This window comes from Furipterus horrens, unplaced genomic scaffold (assembly GCF_987537825.1).
Source record: "Furipterus horrens unplaced genomic scaffold, mFurHor1.1.pri manual_scaffold_7, whole genome shotgun sequence".
In the NCBI taxonomy this organism is placed as follows: Eukaryota; Metazoa; Chordata; class Mammalia; order Chiroptera; family Furipteridae; genus Furipterus; species Furipterus horrens.
Window position 1 is genome coordinate 138,851,813 of NW_028327177.1, and position 15,697 is coordinate 138,867,509.

At 37.3% G+C, this 15,697-nt stretch overlaps 1 protein-coding gene across 1 annotated transcript in view; it reads right to left on the bottom strand.

The window, feature by feature from the left end:
• SETD2 (SET domain containing 2, histone lysine methyltransferase) overlaps positions 1-15,697 on the bottom strand; it is a 92,993-nt gene that overhangs the window by 60,743 nt on the left and 16,553 nt on the right. Inside the window, exons 2-3 of the mRNA XM_090284643.1 lie at positions 7,342-7,357; positions 1,984-6,332 (exon numbers count right to left, since the gene is read on the bottom strand). Of these exons, the coding sequence (XP_090140769.1) occupies positions 1,984-6,332; positions 7,342-7,357 (4,365 nt within the window). The remainder of the gene's footprint in view (positions 1-1,983; positions 6,333-7,341; positions 7,358-15,697) is intronic.

A 15,697-nucleotide genomic window follows, 5' to 3' on the forward strand; every position in this document is an offset into this window, starting at 1 on the left:
GTTTCAACTAAGTTTGAGTACCAAGAATAATTCACATGAATCAGCTAAAGGTATAATTCATTAATGAGTTTATCAATATGCTTAGCCTGAAGATAACTAAAGATAAACAAAGTACCTATCTACAAGTACTGAGGAGCTATAATTGTGAAGAATCAGCAGCAGGTTTACTTCCTATTGCCCCAGGAGGCCAGATTAAGACTAACGGGCACAAAATGTTTCAGGTGAGCCTATTTTCATTAGAAATAAGAAAAACAGGGCTGTGGAGAGCAACAGGGGGAAAACTAGGACAACTGTAATAAAACAACAATAGAATAAATTAATTTAAAAAAAATTTTTTTAAATGAGAAAAATTTTCACTCTAGTCATACTATTTTATAATAGCATGTCTTCTTGGTAGCTCCTAAATGCCCAGCATATATAGCAAGAGGCAGTTAATGACTATGTAAAAATTCTCCCCCCTCCAAAAAGGCCCCCCAAAGCCTCCAACAACCAAATCTGTATCCAGTCTATCTCACTGCTAATAAAACCCAGGGGGCTGAGTCAATTAGCGTCATTTCTATCTTTTTACAAAGACCCTGTAAGCTGCATCCGTCTACTCACTCAATTCCTGAAGAGTAGTGCCTAAAATATTTGATATTTTTAATTTTAACCTAATTTACAAATAGATGTAAATGACTATAACTGTAGGAGATTCTTTATATCAAAGAAAAAAAGTTTTTTTTAAGTAGAAAATGTTTCTGATGGGATCTAACTTTAAAATAAAGTCTTTTACCTCATCCTCGTCAAAGTTTGGCCCTGACCAGTGGGTCTCAATGGGCTGAACGCTGTCCCACAAAGCCAACGGTCCCCTGTCTGATTCCCGGTCAGGGCACACGCCTGGGTTCCTGGCCTGGTCCTCAGTTGGGGTGAGTGCCAAAGGCAACCAACCGATCAATGTTTCTCCTACAAACCGATGTTTCTCTGCCTCTCCTCCCTCCCTCTCTCTAAAATAAAAAAAATCTTTAAAAAAATATATATATATATTTGAATGCTTAATGGGAATGGTGAGGTTGATGCTAAACTAGAGGAGAAATTTCCATAAGGAGGAAGTGGGTAGTTAAGAGACTAGATTTTTTAAAGGCAGATTCAGCCTACATTTATATTAGGAAAAGGAAATTTATTGAGGAGGGGTAAAAGAAAGACTGAGAAGCCCTGGTGTCAAGGAATATGTTTTCATTACTCCCATTCTCATTATACCTTGTTTCATTGTTTCATGTTAGGGATTTGTGGCAAAACATTTTACCATTTATCTCTAAAATATTTGTTATGTTTTTGCCAAATTTAACCTATTAACAATAGACTAAAAAGCCTAACAAAAGAAAACTATATTCTAATGTAGTGCCGGCTTTGTAAACTACCTAAGATACTTCATTCTGAACGTTTTTGAAATGGAAAAAAAATCCAACATAACTGCCTTTTACTTCTCTAAGAGGACTGTTTTGCTAGATTTTTGTTTCACTTTCTGCCACAGTTTCACATGGTCTAAGTTATATTTTTAGAACCAAAGAGTTAATAAGACAAAAAAAAAAAAAAAAGAAAACTGACACCCCTTCCTGGGGGCTAGACCTAAGTAGGTAAATATACATTTAAAATTTTTCAATTTACATTTTATCATGAAACATTTAATATGATTAAGCTCATATATTCTGAACTGTTGAAAGCTAATTTTTAAAAAAGAAGTTAAGCTCTGGCCGGTGTGGCTCAGTTGGCTGGGTGTTGTCCTGCAAAGCAAATGGTCAACAGTTTGATTTCTGATCAGGGCACACGCCTGGGTTATAGATTCTGTCCCTGATCAGGGCGTACAAGAGGCACCAGATCGATGTTTCTCTCTCATATTGATGTTTCTCTCCTTCTCTCCCTTCCCCTTTCCCCTCTCTAAATAAAATAATTACTTTTTTTAATTTAAAGAAGATTAAAATTTGTCAGATTATTAATTACACTTACCTCTCTGTTAAATAAACATTTTCTTCAATCAGATCAAAGTAACAGGGCATCTTCCCTTGCTTGGCACATTCCTTCCATCGCTGCGGGTCCCTGAAGTCCTCCATGACACAGGAAGGCCCCACCAATGCTGAACCTGGGGGTAATGCGGTCTCACACTGCTGTGCCTCCATTCTAACTTTCTTTCTATCCTGAAGCTCACCCTCACTTTCAGTATCGCTCTCCAATTCCTGCCTCCTTTTTTTAGGAGGCCCTCTATCTTTCATATCATTTTTTTCTAAGTTTTTTGAAAGCTCTTTCTTTTCACTTCCACCTAATGAGTCCTTAATGGAATTGCTGCTTATTTCAGGTGCTTGCACTGACCCCTTATCCTTCTGAAGCGATAGAAAAAATTTACCAGATTGGCTTAAAAACTGAGATCCTCCCCGTTGATCCCAATTATCTTCCTCTTCACGATCATCTGTTAAGGAATCTGGTACCTGACCTTGAATTCGGTCATATACAACCCCAGATCCTGGAGGTCTACCTGCTGATCTTGGATCCCAGTAACCGTTGCCTTGCCAGTAATTATGTGTCCCACCATATTGTTCTGCATTTTGCTGATACCTGTGGCCACCACAGCCTCCATAGCTGCTATCAGGTTGCTGATATGTGGTGGTAGGCTTTTCTTGTTGAGAGAAGTCCCATCCTATGCTTCTGAGCTCTTCCGAGGAATGGAAGCCATCCACTCGGGAGATCTCACAAGAGGAAGAAAAATGCAAGTCTGTTCTTCCCAGTCTACTATCTGGCCTATTAGAGAAAGTGGTCTGTTGCCGACACTTATTTGGAACATCTTCAAAATCGTCAGAAGAATAAACTGGCAGCTCTTCTTGCCTAGAAGCTATTTTGGCTTTCACTGTTTCCTCAAAATTTAGATGACCTAGAGGGTCAGATTTCACATCTGTATGACTTGTACTATCAACCCCATCACTCTGAGGATGAGCAATTTCAGTGAGGTGGTTATCTATTTGTTTTCTGCTAGTCTGTGTAAAACAAATTTCTAGATTTTTTTCTGTTCCTTTATGAAGGAAGAACTTCTCAGTTTGAGGACAGGCTTTACTTGCTATACTCTCAAATTTTTCCTCGTAAGAATGTCTCCTGGACTCAAATCTCTCATCTTCCCAGGGGTCAGAATAGTGTCTGTAACTCTGACTGCTCCGAGAAGAACAAGGACTTGTTTCTTCCATGGTTAAAGTAGAATTCTTTGGCACAACCACAACAGACTGAAGGCGGTTTCTTGGAATACTGCTATCATCAGATTCTGTATCTTCTGAATCGCTTTCATCACTTGAACTTGCACAGGAACCAGAATAGTCTTCATGAACAGTAGACACGATCTCTGAGGCATGACCACTACTGTCACATTTTAAGGTATATGTCACACAGTCACTGTCTTCCATGGTTAAATTCAAATCACAAGAAGAAAATACAACTTCTGAATCATCAGAAGTATGTTCATGTCCTCTTCCTCCTTCTTCATCTAAAGAGATTTCTGATCTTCTTCTTTTATCAGGCAATATAGAATTTCCTTCTTCTTGAGCCTCATACACACATTTCCCAGATAACCCATTATTATGCCTGTTTTCCCAGGAAGCAAACCCCCTTCCTGAATCAGGAAGGTCACTACCTACTTCTATTATTTCTTTTTCTGCATGCTTCAAAAACTCTGTGCTTTTACTCTTCGGTACAGCATCCAAAACTGAAGGTGTGTTCTCTCCACATTGCAAGAGAGCTATATTGTCCGCTTTTATTCCTGATGGAAGATTCTGAAGAGATGAAGCAATGCCTGAACTCCCTATAGGTGGACATAAACCATCAAAATGATTAACAGACGCTGAACTAGTGCTACCAACACTCTTATATTCTTCACATGCAAATTTTGAGTGCCGATCTGTCAGATTTCTATTATCACATATAACTGTTTTTGATTTCAAATGCACATTCATAAAGCTATTTGAAGAAATCTTTGTAACTGAAGGCTCAGTATCTTCAGCTGCAGAATGACACAAAGAAGGGTTGTTGTCATTTGAAGTACAGTAAATGTCCAAATCTTTGGTTTTACAGCTAGACACACTCGTATCAACTGCTTCTTCAACTGTTTTAGAATAATCTATAGTAATAACTGGCAAAGATATGAGTTTATCTTGGTGTGGTGACACTGGAGGTTCTGTTTCTCTACATGGGCTTTCTGGCTTACTACACTGCATGCAAGTATCGTCCAAGTCTTTTTCTTTACATCTGTCAATATTCTGAAATCCATTTGATGAAAGTATACCTGCTCTGACCAAAGGGGATACCTCCGATCCAGTCACACTATCATCAGAAGACATTAAGACAGTGTCAGTTTTAGAAGTACAAAATGTTACCAAATCAGATTCTGCCCCAGGAGATCCATTTACATTTAATTCTATGGGACAGTAACTTCTTAATTGATCATTCTTCACTTTAGATAAAGAGTCTAATTCCTTAATACTATCACGGCTATCATGTCCTATAAATTCAGACTTAAAAATAAGTGATTCTTCTAGCTTTTTAAAAGTAGGTGAATCATTTAATCGATTTGATAAAGATGGAGACCCAGTCTTTTCTCTTTCAGGAATTTTACTAATCATTCTTACTTCACTACCTTTTGAATAAGGAGTCTGTAAACTAAAAGAATGAGACTGTTTGACTTCCTCAGTTAATTCTGCACAACAGAAAGAATGTTTAAATTTATCAGACTTGGGTGTAGATTTTGAAGGGGCAGATTTATAACGAGAAGCACTGTTTTCATGCTTGGAATATGATGATCCCCTTCGGAATCCCAGTTCATTGGAGGGAGAACAACATCTTTTCATTGCTTCATTTTCTGAAGTCCTTTTGGATTCTCTTTCTGGTTTTGAAGAATACTTTCCTCTTTTCTCTATCTCTAAGTAAGAGGACTCAGTTTTGTAGTCCCGATCAGATTTCGAATAGGATGATGATGTCCTTAGGTCTCTATAAGAGGAGGAATGAGATGAGGTACGCCTTGAGTATGTCTTCTTATACTCATCTTCTGAGTCAGAACTCTCTCGTGCCCTGTTATCTGTATAGGGCCGAGAATAGCGTGCCCTCTCTCGATAAGGGGAACTCCTATGGTAGCGACGATCAGAGTCATAATAATGGGATCGTTCTGACCGGGAATAAGATAAGCTAGTTCTAGAGCCTCTGTCAGATCTAGAGCGAGATCTGCTTCTCCTTCGTTCTCTCTCTGATCTACATCGAGAGGATATATAACGAGTATCTCTTTCAAGTTTCGAGTAGCTAAAATATTTATCATCTCTTTCTGTTTTGGATCGTGACGATTTCCCTAAATCCTCACTTTTTAAAGGTGCAAAGCTCTTTCTTGAATCTCTTTCCTTTTCAATGCTTGCTGAAAATTTTAAATCATGTGATCTCTGACTTGAGGAAGTCCGCACAGAATCTTCATCAGATTCTGAACCAAGAAAGGTGCCTTCAGATTGTGAGGATTTCTTCTTAGAACCTGTTTTTTTAGAGCCCAGACTGCTCTTAGAACTATCTGGAATTTCTTCTTCTTTCCCAATATGGGAATCTTCTTTTTGTGAGGGAATATCTGCTTGCTCATTCAAATTTTGAGCTACATGTTCTTCTGAACTAATAGATACAGAGTCCTGTTTAGTGTCCACTTCTGAAGATTCTGGTACAATTGTAACTGGTGGTTCCTTCAAGGCTCTAACTGCTACATCTACTGGTGCCGTCATCAGAACTGCAATCTGTGTGTGTGGCAAGGCCACTGGCTCTGTTATTGGGGTTGGTGGTGAGGGTGTTGTGGCTTGGGGAGGTGGAGGTGGTGGAGGAGGTGGAGATGAGGGTGGAGAGTCTACAGTTGTTGATTCTGCTATGACTGCTGGTACAATGGGGGGAGGTGATGTCACTGCTGTGGACGTAGTTAGCAGTGGCCTGGATGTTACATGAAGCAGATGTTTTTTAAAATGAATTTTGCCCAATTCCACCCTTGATTTTGGTGGGGAAGATTCCTCCGCAGTAGATAAGGTATCTCCAATGTCCATTTTAATTTTAGGAGTCAAGTCTACTTGAAGAGGTACAGCTGGGGAGTTTGGAGTATCACTTTGTTTGTCATTGCCAAGTGCAGTCAGAAACCTGTTCTGCAAAGTTTTCTTTGTAAGGCTGAAGCTGAATGACACCTTCTGTCGTCCCTGTTCCTCCAAATTAACTTTTGTCTTGGTGCCTTTGGGCAAAAACCGACTAGAAGCAACACCTTTGAACATTGGTCCTTTGATGAAACTTGTTTTCTGCACATTTTCAATCTTTGCCTATAAATGAACAAAAGAAGCAGTTACTACTATAATAAAGTAACTTGTAAATGGCTAGTATCATAGTTTAAAATGTCAGGAAAATTAAAGTTCTTTTTTAATGACAAAGAGTATAAATTTCAATAAGCATTTTTTAAAACTATTATGAAAATTTTCAAAAATACTCTAATATTTGGAGAATAACCCCTAAGTACCCACCTGAGTTTCTACAACCCAAGCCTCCCATCTCACTCATCTGACAAATGATAACCAAATGAGGCCTTTCTGACTTCTAAGAAATTACTCTGCCTGGCCCACCACCACTGTCTCTGCCTAGGTCCCACACACTCGGGCCATACTGATTTATAGTCTGATCCTACTGTACAAGCAACAACTACACATATAATCTTAAAAGAAGACTTCTCCCTCCATTATTTGCCAAACCACCAAAGGGAATGGTGGGCTTTAGAAGTTAAATGCATAACCTAGGGTGTAGACCAGAACTTCAGAAAAATCTACAACAAACTCAAGCTTGAATCAGACGGTACACTTGTCATCTGCAACATTCTTCTAATTTATGTTCTTTAATCAATTCTGACTATTTAAGAGAATAGTTTCCCCCTCTCACGGTAAAATCTAAAATCAGTTTTCAAAATTATACAGTAGCCATTCAAGTGGGAAAATAAATATCTTCACATGCATTATCACACAGAGCAGTGGTATTCAAATAGTTGTAAGAAACAGAATCCACTTTTCAAATTAAATCTCACATTGAAGCTCAGTATGTAAAAACAGTTAAGAAACTGTCTCTAAAGCTGCCAGCTTCCTTTACCTTGCCTAAAGCTCTGGGATCACAAAACTTTAAAAAAACATTTTCTTGATGTATAAAATACCCCACTCTGGAATAAGTTACTGTAGACCCAAAACCAAAATTAAACAAAAACTATTACTTTATTTCACATTCCAAATAGCAAAATTTTAAATATTTTCAATCCCATAATTACTGAATAACTAGTTAAATTATACTTACCTCATTTTCTTCTTCTCTATTACCATCCAGCCAAGAAAGCATGCAAAGAAACAAAAAGAAATCATAAATTGAAATGAAAGTTGCCTTTTTATTACAACTTAGGTTACCTACAACCTACAGGTATATTCTACATGAACTGTCCATTCCTTCGTGTCCTCAGGTATATTTAATATAGCAATTGTTTATTGAAGGTATTGCCATGTACTGTGTTAGGTGCTGAAGATAAAAAAGTGAATAAAGCTGAGTCTCCTGCTCTTAAAAAGCTTAGTTATAAATTCAAAATATGATTTTGTTACAAAATTAAGTCCAACATAATGGAGTAAATACAAGGATAGAAATATATAGTGTAACAGCAAATAGTAAGATAAGTAACTCAGTTTAGTGGAAGGGAAGGAATATAAAGAATCCTTCCTAAACAAAAAGATTAGTTTTTGAAGAATATATTTGTAGAAAGACCCCGGCAAAAGCACAGAGATTAAAACATAAAACTACCTGTGCAAGGAAACTATAAACAACTCCACAACCCAAGTATAAAGTGTAAAGCAGAAAGAAGCCAGTAGTTAGGTGAAGTAGGAGGCAGTGGCCAGGTCCCGGGGTCATGTTTCTCCTGAAGAGAAACATATTTTATCTTACAGATTAGTGGTTCTCAATCTTTTTGGGTATACATTCAACAATTTATTTGATGAATGCAAGATATATATACTCTGCTCCACATCACAGCACGCCTCCCTGAGCTCCAGTTATGTTCTAACAAACGCAGCTATGATGGCTCTGAGGAACCCAAAGCCAAAGTCCAGTGTACACACGTGCACCAGGGCATAAGGGCAAAAGGGAAGCTACAAAGGGGCTTTAGGCCATGACACACAGATTTATATTTTAAGGAGGTAACTCTGTAGGCTATATTGCAAGATTGGAGTACAATAATCTGTTTTAAATGCTTCTCAAAAGAAATGTACAAAAACCTTCTCCCCAAATGTAGGCCTGTTGCCACCATAATTCAGTGGACTCACCAGTGTGTGTGGTAGCCATACGAAGCCAAGTAACAAAGGGAAAAGTTGGCAATACGTGCATGAGAGCTGAAGCGGTGCCTAGTTTAAATGCTTGCATCTTACAACCTATTCATACTAGATTTGATTTAAATTAGTACCATGTGGAATGTTTTCCAAGAATAGAAAGGTACCTGGAGATGTCCAAGTACTTGGAGTATCATTAATGCTTGTCTGCATGGTATCCCTACATACAAAGTGCTAAAAACACTGAGGTGATGGGATCCTTTCCTAAGCCCCAGTCATTCTGCTCTAAACAAGCAAATGGAAAGAAAATCCTGACAAATTGTGATGAAAGTCATTACGTGGTTAAACAGCTGAAGAAACACTATAAATATGGGATTGGGGGGGGTAGATAAAAAGTCCATTTCAGAAATCAGAGAACTGCTAGACATACATGGCAAGACATAACCAAAAACTTGATAGTAAAATGTTTATAATAAAAAGGATATAAGCACATACAGAAAATCTGGATAAAATATCAAATTTTTCAAAAGCACTTCATGTTAAGAGGAAACAAAAAACCCAAACAAACAAAAAGAGTCAACAATTCAACCCATCCAGAGACAACTGAGGGAATGATCTTGAGAGAAAGGAATATAAGTGAGTGAAAGCACAGTTAATTTTCAAAATAAAGCAACCATATCTCTTTTGGCCTCTATTTCTCTCTGACATAATTAATTGCAAGTTGGGAGAAGGGACAGGGTACAAGACCTAAAGAAAACTCAAGTGTGGGAAACAAATGAAAGCAAACTATAAATCTCCCACGTTGCTGCCGCAAGCTGGACATCACTAAGTTATAATCAAGCTCATGAGCACACTCACTCTGCTTCCGCTGGGGGCATTAAGCTGTCGAGAAGCAACTAGAGGCAACAACTGGTGAGTTACAAGAAGGGCAGAAGGCAAGAGGCTGAGAAAATTGAAGGTACTATTCCTAATCCTGTTGAAGTGACTGACCTAGAGATCCACAGACAATAGATAAGGGAGTGAAATCTGAAGGAAGCTGATAAAACTGCAGGACCAGTTGGGACAAGATATCAATGCCTTCAAAGAGCAGATTCGGTGGAAACCAAAACAAAAAGAGAAGTAGAAGAGTACGGTGAAAGAGTTAAAAAGTATGGCCAGAGTAATATTTTACAGGTGTGGTACACTTCTTGGAGATGCCAGTACCTAGGTGTGGCCATGGGAGTAGACTGCCACAGCAGTAAGAGGATGAGACCTTTCTGAAGAAATTAATGAAATTATGAGGCCACAATTAATAGCAAGAATCAGCCACAAGTGTTTCTAAAGACTTGCTTTAGTAAATAATATAATGTCAACAGCAAATAACAGGGTACAGAAGTCAAGACTAGAAGTACTGGGCTTCCCCTCTACCCCTGCCATAAAAACTAAGGAGATATGCAAAACAGGCATTTAACTCTCTAGCATGAGATCACACTAGAAAGGCCTTACAGTATTTCTTCTTTTGAAAAGAAAAAGCAGAGGAATACAGCAGCAAGTTGTCTGTCAAAATGTGCAGTGTGCAGACCTGCAGCTTGCTAAAGAACTAAATGTTCATTAATCCATGTCAACACAAAGACAATCATTATTAGGTCAGAGAGCACATGTGGAAAAAGACTTAAGGATTTTGGCTTCACCAAGGTCAAAGAACCAAAGAATGACATGCTTAATAATATCAACCAACCAACCAACCAACCAACTAACCAACCTCTCAGGCTAGGACACAAGAAGTCAAGTTTCCACAGGAAGGCCTGCTACAATGAGAAATTTGGCCCCATGAAGGTATTCATAAATTGTTATAAACAAGTTGGATAGTAAGAAAAGCTATTCTGGATACCATGTCACACAAGGAGTGGTTACAGTAATTGGAAATATTTTTAGTTACTCTGGAAAAAAAGATGACTTACACAGGACCATAGTGATTTATTTCAAAATATCAGAAAATTCAGAAGATAAAGTAATCTCATTTTACACAATTCCAAAAGTTGGACCTGGGACCAACAGAAGTACAGAATGATGGATTTTAGCTCATTTAAGTAAAACATTTTTAATTTATTTATTTGAAAAATATATGCATCCAGGGAAAAATTTTATAACAAAGAAATATACAACTAAAATTATTATTTTTAATTTTATTTAAAGATTCTATTTATTTTTAGAGAGAGGGAAAGGGAGGGAGAAAGACAGGAAAACATCAATGTGTGGTTGCCTCTCGCACGCCCCCAACTGGGGACCTGGCCCACAACCCAGGCATGTGCTCTGACTGGGAATCGAATCAGAGACCCTTTGGTTCACAGGCCGGCACTCAATCCACTGAGCCACACCGGCCAGGGCAAGAAATATACAACTAAAATTAGACGTCTCTCCCCAGTGGCAACTATTATTAAGCTTTATACATCCTTCCAAAAATTGTGTGCATATATGAGCATATACATTTCTTGAGGAGAAAACACACAAATGGAAACTTTCTGCATCTTGCTTTTTCTCCACTTAAAAGCCTTGGATATCACTACACATCAACATATAGATTTAGCTTCAGTTGTAGTTCTACCAGCATAAGCTTTTTAAATATATATATATATATATATATATATATGTATTTTTTAATTCTCACTCGAGGATATGTTTATTGATTTTAGAGAGAGAAACACTGATCATTTGCCTCCTGTACACATCTCAGCTGGGGATGGAACTCGCTTTCTTTCTGTGCCTCAAACATTCCAAGCTAATTTCTGGCCTTTTCATCTAAAGGTTCCTTCTTAGAATACAGAGCTATTCCCTGTAGACCTTTCACAGACTGTTTGTAACAATATTAAGATGATATCACAAATGTTATCTCCTCTGATATTCTTCCATCATTCTTACAGCACCTTATTTTATTCCTAGCATTTATCAATATAAGGTTTTTTCTTTGTTTTAATGTAGTGCCTGTTTCTTCCCACGACAATATAAGCTCCTTCAGGGCAGGGATTTGGTTTATCTTGTCCACAGCTGCATTTAAGCACCAAAAGCACTACTTGGAACATAGGAAATACTCAGTAAATATGACTCACATCATTCTCACTTCCCTATCTAACTAAGCTTGCTTTACACTATGCCCCAGGAGAAATTTCAAAGATCTCTAAGTTCAAACATAGATCAGCCCTGACTTTAGATAATTTTTCATACTGTTCTTCATTCTACCATATTCTTCCCTCTCTCCCAGCTTTCACACACATATCACCCCCACATCCATCTTCCTCTTCTCAGCTGTTTTCATCTCACTTTCACTCACTTGACAATTTCATGAGTGTCTACTATGAACTCTGCACTGTACTGCCTTTTCCCATCCCTTTCCTTACCATTCCAGACCCTACTACTAAACTCAACTCCTACACCATATACTTTGCAGAATGACAATCACATATAGCCTTGGCTTGCATTTACTGTTCCTGCCTTTCCAACTAGAGTTTAAGTTACAAAGAGACAAAGGCATCTTGCCCTTATTGTATAATCTTCCTTGGGCTTACCATTCCCACTCCTAGCATAATTCTCATAACATTTTGAATCAAAGAACTTCCTCAACAATAGTACCAAGTTTTAGCTTTCCAATTTCAGGCAATTCTGAGGATAAGAGAGAAACACCCCAAAACTGATCTGTAGGAAAATCAAACCATACAGGCCATAATTTATAACATTTGCCATACTCACTCCAGAAATAGGACCCATGAGGATAAGTGAATTAAAACACTGATGAGAAATATACATGACTTATGTGGACAATAAAGCCATGAATACCACACTGCTTTTTATCAAAGGCCTGGAAACTGTAGGCAAAGCACTCTGGAATCAACATGCCAACATGAAATAGTGCCAATGGCCTTGATGAACACGTGCAGAATTTCTCACTTGCTAAGTCCACATCTTCAAATAGCACAGTACCTCAGATATACAGAGAGGTACCAGTGACAGAGGGTTCTAATGTACATAGATTAAACCTAGAAAAAGTAATTTGATAATAAAGAGAAGTGGTACTCAAATTAGTGTTTACAGGCCAAAAATATTCTCACAGGAAGTAATTTCATCTCTGATAGATACATATAGGTCAAAATAGCAGCCCTCTCCCACACTGTCATACCCATCAACTGTTCTTATACCCCAAAATAGCTGTAGCTTTATTTTAATGTGGTGTCTCTATAAGATAGTGAGTAAAGCTAACTTATTTTCTCTACACAAGAAATCACTTTATAAACAAACACAGCTGTTCTCAAATGGATCACTGTAGAGTTCCACAGTAAGTGAGGAAAGGTAAGAATATCATTACAAATATTAACTGTACGTATACCTGAAATCTGTTCCTAAATTTGTCTTCCAAAGTAGTTTGTAAAAACACTTGCGTAAAGTGAATTATGTTCTCCTGTTAAAGCAATCTGCTTTTTCCAAAACCCATGAATTGGGCTCCATGGTGACCCAATTTGAACATTTTAGGGCCTGCTATATGCAAATGAGTTTCACAACTAGTATTCATTATTTTGAATTAAATCTCTTAAATTATCCATTTTATTTTCCTCATTAGCAAAATGTGTGAGAGGGGACACCCATTACCAAATAATTTTCAAAAGACAGAAATGCGTAAGTACTGAAATTCCTCTTTAGTACTAGCCAATGAATGACAAACAAAGAATTGAAGGTAAGTTCTTAGTGACCTGATCACATCATACTATTGGTCTTATAGCCCGCATTTACTAGACCACCATCACCATAATAAGCAGCGAACAGAGTATTTTCCATTTTTCAGAAACTGGGTTAAATATGCTCTACAAAACTTCTAGCACATTTGACCCTCAAATCTATGAAAGGTATACTATTTGTATCCCCATTTCACAAATGATGAAACCTGTAGCTATATAGCTAGTGAAGCAGCAGAGCCAAGTATCCATCCATAGGCTATCTCACTGCAGAGTCCTTGCTCTTTCCATCAGATAGTTATTAGCTAGTACACAGAACTGTGAGCAAGGGGTATAGTTTCAGGAAAACATATTTTGATTCAATGTACGAGTAAATGTTATCTGCCTAGCAACAGAAGGGGCTGTTAACATGAAATAAAAAGTAACAGAAGTGTTCACACTGGAGTCCTAATGATCATGTCTGTACTACAGAGGAAGCTCCTAAACTGGGTGCCAAAAATAAATAAATAAATAAAACGAAAGAACTGGGTTGTCTTTTTCTCCAATTTAGGACTAGATTCTTATATGAAAAAGCAGCTCCATTGAAAGCAGTGTGGAACACAGCTCCCAAGGGTCTGAGAGAGATGGCTTATTACAGACAGATTGCAGGGTATAAGCTCACCTAGTTAATAAGCTGCACCTACCCTGTATTTTACCAAACTGCGTACTTATGCCAGGCTTCCAGTCCTACTCTTGCTTAACCACATTAAACAGAAACATGAAAATACATAGTGGTCAATTCCTTCATGTGGTTATAGACTTTCATGCAAATAAGCTCTTTAAAATCCACATTCAAAATAAAAACAATGAAAGTAAAACATGTAACATGATGAAACCTAAACACATGAGAAAGATGAGGTTTCTCTTTTTAAACACAAAGATGATAGACAATTCAGGATCTCCTTCCTTCATAAATACCTGCTTATTTCATGTTTCACAAGCAATATTTTTTATGTTTTAAGTATAAATATTAAAAATATACATTGACTGTGTTTTATTTTGATAACACAATGAATACAGTACAGCAACTCGGGAAGTTTCTAGCATAATAAATTACCACCAGACCAATATTAAAACACAATGAAAAGGACTGCAACTCAGTTTTCTTAAGGAACAAAAGCTTAAATGCAATTTTTTAAAAAGTCATCATCATCATTTATTTTCGGGTAGTTATAAAGATTTAAGCATTTTCCCCCAAAATAGCAAATTAATGTCTGAGGTGTGAAAAAGAAGGTTTCAAGTAAGTACACGACTTAAAAAAACAACAACAAATAAACCCTGAAACAATTACTCTTAAAAGGCCAAGCCAATGATAATGGAGGATCATTGTGAATTACAATGCACTGAATACAGCACCCCTCAGCACTTCATACGTGGAAAATAAAATGTACAGGTTATCCATGTGATAACAAAAGCCTGGAAATGGCCTAAATGTTCCATCAACAGAGGGGCTAATAACCCTGGTACATACATATCTATTTAATGTAGTAGTATGTAGGATTACGAAGTAACGGTCTCAAGAATTTATTAGGTGAAAAAAGGCAAGATACAGAACAGTATGTTTAGTATGCTTACATTTTCAAAAAGGAAAATGAAGATTCAACCATAATGACTCCGTATTAAAGGAAATGGTAAGAGGAGAACAGGGATGAAAGCTGTACCTCTTTGAACATTCTTTTGTTACAGTAACTTTGGACTCATGTAAAATGTTGCAATTTTAAAATGAGAAAGTAAAAAATGATTTCTATAAATTTCAAAAATAAGAATTGTATCAAACTGGTGATGGTATAAACACATAACTAAGCTAAACTGCATATGCCTTACTGGAATATATCCTAGGAGTAAGAAAAAGAAAAAGGAAATCTTAAACTACATTTAGTAGTCTCACTGTTATAATATCAGTACTACAACTATCATATATAAATGGATAAAGCAAATAAGTCATTCCATTAATGTCATTAGGAACCAATATTTTCAGCATAAGTTTTTTGTTTCTGTTTAATATTTTTTTTTATCCTCACCTGAGGATACTTTTTCACTGCTTTCAGAGAGAGAGGACGGGAGAAAGAGAAACATCAATGTGAGAGAAGCATCGACTGGCTGCCTCCCGCATGCAACTAGACCAAGGATCAAACCTGCAACATAGGTACGTGCCCTAACCAGGAATCAAACCCACAACTCTTCGGCTACAGGACAATGCTCCAACCAACTGAGCCACACCAGCCAGGGCAGCATAGAAGTTTTATAACAAATAAAAACTCTTTAAATATGAATTAGAAAAATCAGTATGAACTGAAAAGTTTTCTTCTAAAAAGTACAAATATCCTAACTGTTCAATAAAACGGCCTGAGCATTGATGACCCAGCAGTCATGGGTAGCATGACTAGTGAGTGTCTAGGTTATGGTGTCTAAATACCATTTTCACTAAAAAGAAGAGGCTCGAAGAAGAAATATTTGGTTCTAGGACTAAGGCAGGATATATATAAATGAGCTATGGCCAAAGAAGTTATTAAAGATTACCAGGATTATGCAAAAGGACACAGAAGTCAACTTGAAAAGGCTTACTGGTCAAAGATGAGGCAATCTGTACGACAATGAGAACAA